Source organism: Larimichthys crocea, chromosome VII (genome assembly GCF_000972845.2).
Source record: "Larimichthys crocea isolate SSNF chromosome VII, L_crocea_2.0, whole genome shotgun sequence".
Taxonomy (NCBI): Eukaryota; Metazoa; Chordata; class Actinopteri; family Sciaenidae; genus Larimichthys; species Larimichthys crocea.
This window is the reverse complement of record NC_040017.1, coordinates 10,398,862-10,411,547: the sequence shown is the minus strand read 5'-3', so window position 1 is coordinate 10,411,547 and position 12,686 is coordinate 10,398,862. Positions and strand designations below refer to the sequence as shown.

Sequence of the window (12,686 nt, the reverse complement as noted above, 5' to 3'; positions counted from 1 at the left end):
GCACACAGACATACACACAATGGCAACAACATAGTAACAAATAGCAGGACCTACTGGTGGGAAAGACCATTGTTCAGTTGGAGGACGCAGGTTGTTGGCAATGAGGTTATAAGCCCTATAAGATGTCTGACACACCTGGTCTGGTATGTTGTAAGTGGTCCAAATGTAGCTTAGACCAATACTGTAGAAAAGTATGGAATGTCACATCCATTTAAGAGTTTTGGGATAGGATAATTATTAATTATATGAGTAATAATTAGACTAATGTGACTCTCTCACACAATGCAACACTCAAGGCAAAATTCTGTGTATGTATGAAGTAGTACTTGAGTAAATGTTTTTATATTTTCCCACTTTTTCCCACTACATCCTTCTGTCCTCCTTCTCTCCCATTTTCACCTACTCCTCAGCTTTCCTGCTCCCCCTCTCCCTGTCTGTGCTCTGATCTGTTAAGGCCTTATAGAAAGTGCTTACCACTGCAGTAGGAGGGTAATCCATGGCTGTTGCATATTGAGATAATGAGAGGACTGTTAGGGGTGGCCCTACTCCACACCACAGCACTAATCGCCTCAGCTGTGTGCATGCCTATGTGTACAAGCTCCACTGCGTCAGGCAATTTTTATGCTTTTTCACACATACTGTGTCGCTCCATGTGCGCATGTGCCACAGTGTTTGTGTGCCCGGGTTTATGTGGATGTGCATTATTAGCACTATTATTCCAGTTTGTGTGTGTATGTGTCTAGATGTTTGGGCTTTTTATTAGGCCTCCTATTTTCTCTGCTTTACTGCTTGGACAGACTCTGCTCCTCTCTCCCTTAGCTCTGCTCTGCAAATTGCTGCTAGCCCCTCCAGCCCTAATTATTTCTGTCAGGCCAATGGCACCCAGGCCCAATTTAAAGCCGCCACTGTGGACTGCCAAAGTATCTAGAGTACAATCATAACATTTCTCTTCCTTACCTCTATCTTTTCCTTTCTCTCATGCGCTTGCTATGTTCCTTTTGTATTGTGTACATCGTTTTCTTGTTCCCAGGGGGCTGTCTCCTGTCTGTTTGTGTTTTGGCACTCATAGCGTGGTGACAAGGTGTTTTCTCACTTCTTGAGGGGAAGTGTTTTCAGAAATGTGTTGAGAAACTGGAGGAGTTGAAGGACGAGGAAGAGGAGGAGAAGAAGGCAGGGTACCTGTCAGGGTGGAGTTCACAGAGAACAATCTTACCTACATGGACAGACTGCTTCTCAAGAAGCACCACAGGTACATAAAAACGGCTGCTAGTGGTTGCTACGCAACAGTTATGATTACAACAGTTATGTTTAGTGACTTATGATGTAGTTATGTGTTTATCATGCATTTTACAACAGCTTTTAATGTGAGACAACCAATCAAAACTAAGGACTGTGACTATCCCTCTAATAATGACAAATTTACATGGCTATTATTCTACTTTAACTTGTTGAGGTTTGACATTTGTCATTTGTGTGTCAGACATATTTTATGTAGAAATACAACATAAAGTTTGCAGTACGAACTGACAGTGTCTATACCGGGTCCATTCAGGCAGTGTCTACTGATAAATAAATAACAAAATAAATAGATATTTTTAGGAAAACCTGAACCATCAAAAGTTGGGTGTGCAGCTGGCCTTTCTGTCAACTTCAAGAAATGCCATGAATAACTCCTCAACGTCTCCCTGCTCCATCCTTACCTTGATCTCCTGTTCTCTTCCCGGTGCCAACTGAAGTTTTGAAGCAGTTGCTTCTTCTTGAAATGGGATGATTTCCAAGTATTCTAGTATGGACTACTTTTTCTTGGAGGGCTTAGAAGTCATGAACTTACTGTATTATGCATTAGTCAGACTAAAGACGATTGAGCACAATAGAAAATGGCAAGTTCTGTGATGTTCGAACGCTGAACGACGATTAAAAGTAAATCGCATTTTCGACGGCCCATATCCCCCCGAAAACTCACGAAAATTTGCCTATCCCCCCCACGTCAGGTGTAAAATTTCGCATTTTGGGGGTCTCGCACATGGATGTGCGCACATGCCTCGACAGCGCCACCTCCTAGGTGTGCGATTTTGGCGGTGCCCCTCACCACGGTTTCATCCGCGTGTACGAAACTTAGTGTAAGTATGTAACATGCCCAGACGCACAAAAAAGTCTCTTGGTGCCCCGGGCTACAGTGAAGCGTACAGCGTCCAATTTTTGTCAGATTTGGACTTTTCCGGTTTTGGCCTCATTTCCAGGGGTCGCATTTGAACGAACTCCTCCTAGGGAATTTATCTGATGTGCTTGAAACTTGGCGTGTGTATTCTCAAGGCCTCGACAATAAAAATGTATCAAAATCACAACTTTTTATCAGAGGGTGTGGCCGTGACGGCGCGTCAAAGTCAACGCTGCCAATTTTTTTCGAAAAAAAAATTAGACTCCATTTACTTTTTAACTTCTTGTGGTTGTTAAGAACAATATTATGCACAATTCCACATGCGGCTTGCAGCTTTAATTTCCAAATGAATTTGGAATAATACTGTACTTGTTTTTGTAATATCAACAACCACAACACCATATACATGTTGCTATAAAGCTTTTTCTGTAAATGACTAAAAGCTGTTATTGAAGACAGTTGAAAGTGCTCCATCAGTGATATTTGTTTTATTTTTTTTTATTTTCATGTATATTATTTTATACAATTTTTAGATGTTGCATCACTGCGTCATTTTTGCTTCTCTTTTTTAACAATTATGTCTACATGTGCCCATGAGTACCAGACAATTGTAGTATAAATACAAACACATACAAAGGTCACTTGCTTGTCAACTGGTTCAGGTCACTCCTTGTACAACTGGGACCACCTTCTCTTTCTTGCCACATCCATTACTGGGCACTCATATGTGCACACACAGTTTTCACATCACACAGACACACCTTCTTTTGCCACTGTGCCTCACTGTTGTCAGCCTACATAAGCCACCAGTGTACAAAGCAGTTTCTCAGCACTTATTGTGCAGTAGACTGCCCGAGGGCCCGGGTTCAGCAGGTCCCATTATTACAGTCCTTTATTTAAGCGGCTCCTTTTGGGCTGAGTAGCCCACTGGAGAGCAGGCCAGGGGAGAGGAGAGCAGAGTGCAGTTTTAGGCCCACTGACTGCCTGAGCTGGAATGCTCTAAGTCCCCAGCTGTAACAGCCTTTAACTGTGGAATAGACTAGAGAGCCAATCTAGAGTGCAATAAGCCTGCAGCGGTGATGGTGGCAGAGCTTAATGGAGAGACAGAGAGACTGGCTGGCTTGCAGAAAGAAAGAGTGGGAGGCTGAATTTTAACAAGCTTCTGTAATAATGGGAAAGAGAGTGAAGGAAGGAAGGAGCGTGGAGTAGGAAAGAGTTTTAAAGAATTTGCTAAAAGTGCTAAGCTATATTAGAGTCATAAACTCTGTCACCTTGTTAGATTTGTGTATGGCCTGCAGGTTACAGAAAGCAAGCTTGTGACCAGGGGGGCATCAATCTGATTTCCTGAGTTGGCTGGGCAGTGCGGTGGGGTATGTGAACGCTCACCTTTCCATCAACCGCCAGAGTCAAAGTATCTGTGATCAAGGCACTGAACCCTGAAATAAAAGTCTGCACAGGCATTGAACTGAGATCTGAACCAGCCCCTACCCGTGTCTGTAAGACCTGACCTGACTGCACCCGACTTGTTCTGCCAAATTTAAAACCCAAATCTGGCCCGATGTGATGTTATAGTTGAGTTATTTCTTGTCCAAGGAAAAAGACATGGTTTTTTAAACATTTCAAAGTATTGGTCATCTACAAGGCATGTGTGGCTTGTAGATGACTACACACAAAAAGACATAGTGGTGGCCTGTGTTCACAATACACATGTATTTCACAGTAGCTATCTCCAGTGGGCTGATAATGTTGGTCCAAAACTGTGTGAGGAAAGAATAAGGGCAGTGCCATTGCAATAGGCTCTTAGCTAGAAAAAGAGGAAACTTTCATTTTTAAACATTCAAAGAAAATGTTATACTTGAACGTTAATGCCAGGAACAATTCTATCAACAAAAATGTTAAATCTAGTGGACTTTTTTCATCTTGTCTTGTAATACTGCAAACTTTTACATTGTTTGTCCAGTGAGACTGTTGATCCTCACACTTTCTGAGCTGTTTATTTTTTACTCACTATAAACTGTGAATTGTGTGTCTAAAATAAAGATTGCTCTGCCTGGTCTGAAGCAGCTAATTTGACTTGTGCCATACAATTACTTCAAACCCAAGTTTTAGCTTCGAGTGCAGAAATAGAAACTTGAGTAGTTGGAGTAATGGTGGAAATATTACCTCTGATATATGTGGTGACTTCCATAAAGCACTTTTGGCACAAATGTCAAATTTGATGGAGCTAACCCTCTGTCCACAGGGCAAATATAGCAGCAATAATGGTCCTATTGAAGGGCTCATCTCTGTCAGATCCCTCTTGCTTTTACTTTGCTTTATTGCAGAGGACATCAAACAAGGTTATTTCCATTAGTCTAAGAGATGTTTAAATAATAAAGAATTTGTGTGCCTCATGGATGGTCTGCTGGAAGCAGTGCGTCATCTCCAATCTGATGTGAAGTTCAGCTGTCTACGTCAGCTTCAGATTTTGTTAAAAGGGTGATGTAGGAACAGAGATACTTCTTTTGTTGACAACTTCACTTTGTTCCTTAACTGCCCAGACTTTTATAAAGGGGCTGTCTCTTGCAAACCTCAGCACCACAAGTTTGTTTCTCAAACTGTTTTTAATAAATCCTTGATTCATCTTTCACAATTCGGACTTCTTATTCTATACTGTGACCTGGCTCAAATCAGAACTGCTGCCCCTGGGGGAGCTTTGCATTCCTGAATACCCTGTGATTTATAAGAACCACCTCAACTGTGTCTCATTTACTGCTGGATCTTTTTTTTAGTTTTACAAAACTCTACTCTCTGCTATCTTTTGAAAATGATTGTGACATCCCAGTAAACTGGGTTGGCATCTCTTTTACTCTGGAACTTTAGTGCTCACATTAACAATTATATGTCATTATCTGCTCCTCTTTTATGTGGGGTCCATTGATCTTTGGAATTATTTTGTTTTCATTGTATACTGTATGCTACCTCTGGGCTATCTGCTTAAGTCATCCAGTAGTATGCCAGCAACATGCAGGCTGAACCTAATAATTAAATAATCTGCCTTTTTTTTAAAAGGCAGATTATTTTTAAGTTTACCAACTTTACCATCAATTTACCACTTCACCAGGATTGGTTCTTAGCACTTTGGATGCACTTTGGATGCTTAAACCAGAATACATTTGATTGAGGTCTCTTTCTTGTGTGCTCCATTATTTTATTTTTAAATATTATGTATAACATATATTTAAAGGTAGCTAAAAATGCAAGACCAGAAGAGCAATATTATTCTTTTCTTTTCTGGCAAAAGCCTAAATGCAAACAGCCTAAGGCTAGTGAGGCTTCTGCATATAAAGTACTGTGTGTAAGGAGAAAGGACACGCTTAAATATAACCATCTGACATACATTAAATAGACAGAGAAAAGATAAACAGTGCCAGGTTTGAGGATATGGTCAAAGGAAAAGCTATAAAGTACAAGTGACTTCCCCAGTCACCCCTTATGAACAGCCTGGAGCTTCTCTCTCATTGGCCTTTGTCTCGATTAGACTACAGATAGGGAATAGAGGTAAGTAAGAGAGACAGTGTGAAGGACACAGGTATGTGCTATTTAGGTGGGGCTACAGTAGAATGAGCCAAGAAAAGGACCAAACCCAAAAGTATTCATATATCCACCAGTTTTCATCACTTACCCATTCAGGTTTCAGGATAAGGGAGTAAAGGAAAAGGAGTGTAGGATTGAAAACAGGAAGATATGACAAAAAATCATTACTTGTTAGTTTATAGCCTGGAGTCTGTTGTCATATACTATACCAGTATTTATTAGCCAGTGAACGAGAAGGTGTGTCCAAACTTTTGACTAGTACTGTATGTGTATATGTTTTATATTCATTTAGTGTTTATGTATTGATTTACATACAGTTTTTTGTTTTTAGGACACCAATCGAAACTTATCAACCATCGTTAGCCTTTGGCAGAGATTCAAACTTGTGTCCAAACACAAAAACTGAGGAGACTGCAAGCAACCTAACAGGTAATGCATCTGAACACACAAAGACAGACACACAAACACACGCACACACATGTTTGTGTGTTTATGAGAACCTTTTGACACTAAAATGGATGTTGACATAGTGCCAGTCTGACAGCTGTGTGCTCTTTGTGGACACACCAACTCTGTGATGTACATACTGAAACAGACTCCTTGACAAACAATGAACTAAGGACAGAGTAGTTTGACAGATGACCTGTACACACACACACACAAACACACACACACATACAGACACACACGTACAAACACACAATAGCAAAAGTAAAAAACCTCTCCCTCTCAGTGGATCAGACGTATCAGTGCCTGCCCGTTCGTCTGTGGCGGTGTGACGGGTAATCACTGCTTGTGATTGTGTGGGCAGAGGGCCGTTAGAGGCGGCTCATGCCTGACAGGTTGCACCCTGCCTGGGTAAGGAATGGCGTAGGGAAAGGGGGTGGTGGGGGTCGGCCTGTAAGTCTGAAGCTCAGGGCCTGAAGCTCATCAGTCAGGGGAGTGTCCTGGCTGTCTGGCCCCCAGCCGAAGCTGTCAGGAGAGGGGTAGACCACGGTTATCTTTCCCCCTCCAAACCTCTGGACCCTGGGGCTGTCAACTGCCTCTCATCACATCAATCAAGATTCACTCCAATCTCGACCTTGTTAGGATCTGCAAGTCCTTGCTTGGACCCCTTTTGATAGCTGTCTGTCTGAAATGGCCGTTTCTTTGAACATCTTCGAGGTCAAAATGGTTCCCTGTGGTCCTCAAATCCATGTTTAATAGTTGTCAAGGTAACCACACAAATTTGACAGTAAATTGAAGTTTTCACTAATATTTCTTAACTGCACTGTCCTTTAAGGACTCCACTGCACATTAAAAAAGAACAATATTACTTTCAGTTCTTCACTGTGCCTGATCTAATAAATCAGAGATGCCTTAAGAACAGTCCAAAAAGTAAAGTTATGCAGCTTTAAACAGTGCCTGTCTCTTAAGTATGACAACTTTTATAAATAGTCTGCTTTGTAGTTTTCTCATTTCTTGCTCTCCCTGCCCCAGCATCTTTAATAATTCCTGCTATTCAATCACAAGTTACACTTTTATAAATCCAATACAAACATACAAATCACTCTCTCTCTTCCACATATTCAGTGGATTTTTCAAACAAGCTTTTAGCGACCAGTATGACCCAGAACAAAACATCTAATTTGAAGAAGGACTTGATGATACAACACTGAACTTTAGATGAATGTCTTGTTTGTTGTTGCAGTATACATAAAAGCAGACATGATATCCGAGAATAACCTCTGGATAGTGGAAAAGCTATTAGGGGACGATACTTTTTCGGTCAGATCTTGGACGAGGCTGAAGGAAGTTCAATCACTGTCATTTACTTCAGAAAATTAGATCATTTTTTTGCAAGTTGTTATAAAATTATATTAAGTGGAAAATGCTTTGCAGTTTTTCTTAACCTTCTCTCTCCCGTGACTCCATTTTTTTGTTGCAAAATTCTCATTAAGTTAAGAAAGTTGAGAATTTGTTATGACGGTAAGTTTACTTTGTCATACTTACCATACCAAGGGCATGGAGGGATACATCAGAAAATGTATCAAGCAAAAAAAAATTATACCATTCTTAGAAATCTTACTGAACCCAAGGTTGGGTTATTTTTTGCCCTGAAAAATGTAAGAATTTGTGCTGGGATCACTGGGAGAATTGCATGCAAAGATCCGTAGTATAGCATATAAGATTTGAGTGCATGCAGTTATAATATAAACAATGTAAATTCAGAAAACCTCTACTACTTGAGGTTGCACATTAGTTGTTAAAGTGCAAGAAAAACTTTCTACACTACCCGTGATTTTTTATCTACATTCCTTACATACATATACAATTTGACATTACATAACGTTTGATTAACAGTTACAGTTAACATTTTCTTTTGACTGAAGCCAAATTGGCAGATCTGCACACTTCTTTTAAAAATTACACTTGTGCTTATATTCACAACTCTTAAATACTCTTGAATACCATATACTTGAAGCAAGTTTGAACGTCACACAAGTCATTGTTCCCTCACATGTCTTGAAGCCCTTTTAAACCATTCATAGAAAAGTTATTTTACTTCAGCTCTTAAATATACTCATCCCCAACTACTAAAAACATGTTCATGTCATGAATTTCATTTCTCTCTGCTGACAGTTTAATAATTGATATTCCATTGTTTCACTGATGATGTGAAGACAGCAGTGTCTTTGGGAAATGTAGAGCTGTTCAGCAGCTGATAAACTATTCCTTCCACCTGCTTCAAACTTTTCTAACACATGCCAATTACAACAGGTTGCAGACTTTCTCTTCCTCTCCTGGCTTTGAATATGAAAGGGTGTGATATGTGTGTGTCCATGAATAATAAAAGCTGTTTTCCGGAATCATGTGGGGAGCTCTCCCTTGTTTTAAATTCAAATTTCCCTGAGCTGTCAGACTCGTGTGGTGATGTGATAGGAGGATTGTTAGTATGAGAGAGAGAGAGTGATAGGGAGGTGGCATAGACAGGTAACTCGCAGTGGTATAGAAAGACATAGACTGAAAACATTGCAAATCTATGAAAAGAAAATGAGACCCTAACAGACAGTTGCAAGATGCACATGCAAGAATACATACAAGAATACAATACACATGGTTTGTAGATTTTAGGTTGATAACACATGGTCACAAATAATCAAACAGATACACGGGTACTTTAGATTACCACACGTGTCTGCTGTCCTCTGAGCAGCAGGGTAGTGTCATCAGAAGGAAGATCTCTGTTCATCCCCTGCTGTGCTTGCAGCAGCTTTCAACTTAAACATATCAGATTAATACAGTATCCACGTGTGCAGCTCTGTATTACCCCGGTCTCTGATCACTGGAGGAGGAGAGTATAAGAGAAGAAAAAAATGATGAAGTACTGGATGCAAGCACCTGAAAATACACAGCACACATCTTTCTTTTTAAAGTTTTTTTTTCTTTTCTCTAATTTTCAACTTGGTTTACGCTCTTGTAAACAATCACATTAACCGGCTCTAATTGCCTGTTTTTTTTAACTTACTTTTCTGAGAGCTTTAAGGTGAAAGTCTGATGTGAAAAATACACAAAAAATAAATGATAAAAACTAATTTCATCAAAGTTGTTTAAATTCAATTATCTATTTAATGAAAACAGGTTCAATTTGGTTCTCCTAGTTATATCTAATCTTGTCACTCAATTTAAGTTTGCACTAGTCACCTTCAGTGCTGTGAGTGCAAATGTTGAATTTTCTTAATTACGTTCATTATTAAAGATCAAATAAATCTAAACAGCTTTATTTGTTGTTTCTAAAATTATTGCTATTATTTTGGTGACTCAGTAGCTAAAAAAAATAATTCTGAGTTAACTGGGGAAAGAATGCAGCAGCCACAAAAAAAACAAACAAAATAAATACCCTGACTCACTCATATTGCAACACATTACATTACTTTCTTGCCCTGACTTATTGTGTGTGTGTGTGTGTGTGTGTGTGTGTGTGTGTGTGTGTGTGTGTGTGTGCGTGGGCGCATTTATAGCCCAGGAGGAGGATTTTCGTCGCTACTGTGCATCATTGTTTGCTGTCCCTGTCAGCAGGGGCAAGGCTGAGCCTCAGATTACTACACCTGAATCGTGCCTCACCATAGAATACCTGGATGAGGTGAGAATGACTGAAGCATTTTATTTTAACAAAAGTGTTTTACCTTCACGAACATGCACAGTGAATCTAGACAAGGCAAATGGCGGAGTAGACACCCATGCACTCACATCTGCACACAACGCTTCACAGACACCAGCATATTTCTTTCCATTTCTAGCTCACAGTCTTATTCATGTGTGACGACACTGTTCTCTTTTGTTTTCTACAGAGTGACAGAGACATGGATGGAGATGTTGTTGCTGAGCAGAGGACTGCCAGCAACAGAAAGTGAGCCTCAGTTTTAAAAAAAACAAAAAAACTGATGTCACCATATTCTCCTTGCCGGTGTAGAAAAAGCTACATATGTCTAGATTGTTAGAAACAATCAGTTTTATATAATCACTTTTCATCTACAGCCGAGTTTCACAGATTTTACTAGATGTACTAAACAAGATTGAGAGCATCTCCATTTCTTAATGACCAAATGATGTTCATCAGTTTTTCAGAGTCAAGAGATTACAATCAAACATACTGATTTTACAGTAGATGTGTATAGGCAGGGAAATTTGTAGCTGAGATAAATTTTCAGCACCTGTGTAGATGACACTCATGGGGTGACAAACAAAATGTGTAAGTGTCAAGTTGTAATTTCTGAACATTTCCCAGCAGGTGGTAAACAATCAAGTGAACAGCAGGTGTCCAACTTGATTGAATTCGCTTTTTGTTCCTTTTGAGACAAAAAAAAAGAAGATAATTATTATCAGATCCATTCACTTCATGTTATATAATTCATCGTGGCACAAAGATTTTAACACAGTAGAAAGAGCAGTGCTGTGGAGGCTGCTGTCAATAGTTAAAAACGTTACATTACTAGCAGGCATTAACATTCATTCGTTCTATTTTCCACACAGGGTCTCCTCTGCTCCAAGGGTCCTCAGTGAGGGAAGAACAATGGTGCCCCAAACGGCCTTAACCAGTGGTGTGTCTTCAAGAATCAACCACTCATCTCCCAGTCTGCAGTCTAGAGCACCAGCACGACCCACAGCAGCTCAGAAGCTCCATCGATCTAAGCCTCAGACTTCACAAGCAGAACACTCAATGAAATGTAAGCTGGTGCTTTCTCTAGTTGTGTTACTGGAGAAACACCCCCCTTTTTAATGAAATACATCTAATATTTGTGTTGAATGTGACATATAAAGTCATATCAAAGTTCATGTGACTTTTTTTGGCACATTTGTTGTAAATCCGACAGGAAAACTTATAGGAAAACTCAAAATAGAGTAAGCAGTGCATCTTTAAAAGCCTTTAAAAATAAATGTCTCAAAGAGGTATGTGGCTGGCTGCAACATCAGTATTATATATACATATAAAATTCAAAGCCTAAAAAGGAACTGTATGTAGCCTTAGTTTTGTCATGAAACATCCTCAGTGTTATATTATTGTTGTCTTTTACACATGCTGAGTCATTTGCAAAAGTTGATGTGTGTTGAATATTGGCCACACTGAAACAAAAAAATGAATGTTAGTGGTAAATCATTATTGAGCACTTGAAGCTTGTGGCTTAGCCCTTGTCAAGGACAAACCTAATCATTTCTATACCAGTGAAAAAATCCTTTGTGGTGTGTTTTTAATGAAAAATTTATGTCATCACAACAGCAACTCATACCCTTATTGTTATTTGTGTTATTTTTTACACAGCATCATCCTCTAAAAGTAAGCCATCAGCATGCCCCACTGATCAGACTCCAAGGACTTCAAAGACATCAATCAAGACACCAACCTCAATGTCACAAAAGCCCAATTGCTTCACCAATGTCCATAAATCAAAACCTGACTGTGGATCACCGCGACTTTTGTCCTCTCCCTTATTACTACATTCCCAAACTGAAATCCCTAAATCCCCATATGCTCCTGTCTCTTTTCCACCTGATGTTTCTCCTTTGTCTAGTGCCAGACCACTAATCCCAGAAGAGCATCTCTCCCCTTCTCCATCCTTCTCCCTTAGGTCTACTTTCATAGTCTCGCCATCAGGCTCCACTGAGTCAGCCTTATTGCCCAAAGTTTACCAATCAACCCCATTTCAAAAAGGCTCAGACTCATCTCTGTTACCAGAGCAACCCCAATCTCCCTGGTTATTCCCAGAACCAATGTCATCACTGAAGCTTTCCCAACTGCCCCCAAGCAATCTGGAGTCCTCAAGGCAATCCCACCGTTCCCTCTGTGAACCAGAGTCTCTACTATTAGTTAATCAACTCCAGCTGCCCCTGTCACCTGTGTCTTCCAGTCCAAACACACCACCAAAATCTCTGGAACCAAGTCCAGCTGTAAACAGCCTGTCCAGTTTGTCTCTATTTAAGTCCCCCTTGGATGCATATTCTAGATCCAGCTCAACTCCAACAAATGAGGATGCTCCACTTATTATGTCCTCCACGCCTATCTCTGGTGACCATGAATCAGATCTGTCACTTTCCTGTATCCCATCACTTCCATCACATCGGTTAAATGTCATTCAGAATCCTCCATTAGCTGGGAAAACGGAGGAGGAAGAGGAGCTATCAATAGGTAAGAGAATTGTAATTGTGGCCGCTCTTTGTCTGTATGAGTTTGTGTGACTTGATGGTGTAGAGATTGTGACAAGAACACTAATTAGTCGCTAATGGTTAGTGAGTTTACTATTTAACGGAGCTGGACTGGATTTAAACTATTTTCATACGTGTTCTGGTTACATGATCACATTTGAGCTTCTTAACAGTATGACGCGCCACTACCTTGCGATGGTGATGTAGTTTGGACTTCAGCTGCAGATCGAAGTGTGTATCTGACTGGAGAAGGGACTACAACTGGAGCATC

The 12,686-nt window shown here is 40.1% G+C and overlaps 1 protein-coding gene across 3 annotated transcripts in view; it reads left to right on the top strand.

The window, feature by feature from the left end:
- The first annotated feature begins 1,134 nt into the window (after positions 1-1,134).
- The window catches only part of LOC109136692 (cell wall protein RBR3-like), a 25,692-nt gene continuing 14,140 nt past the window's right edge, over positions 1,135-12,686 (top strand). For all 3 annotated transcript variants that reach the window (XM_027280872.1, XM_027280873.1, XM_027280874.1), the window contains exons 1-6: positions 1,135-1,249; positions 6,066-6,163; positions 9,736-9,857; positions 10,066-10,124; positions 10,748-10,941; positions 11,535-12,398. In XM_027280872.1, the coding sequence (XP_027136673.1) occupies positions 1,218-1,249; positions 6,066-6,163; positions 9,736-9,857; positions 10,066-10,124; positions 10,748-10,941; positions 11,535-12,398 (1,369 nt within the window). In that variant the 5' untranslated portion in view covers positions 1,135-1,217. The remainder of the gene's footprint in view (positions 1,250-6,065; positions 6,164-9,735; positions 9,858-10,065; positions 10,125-10,747; positions 10,942-11,534; positions 12,399-12,686) is intronic.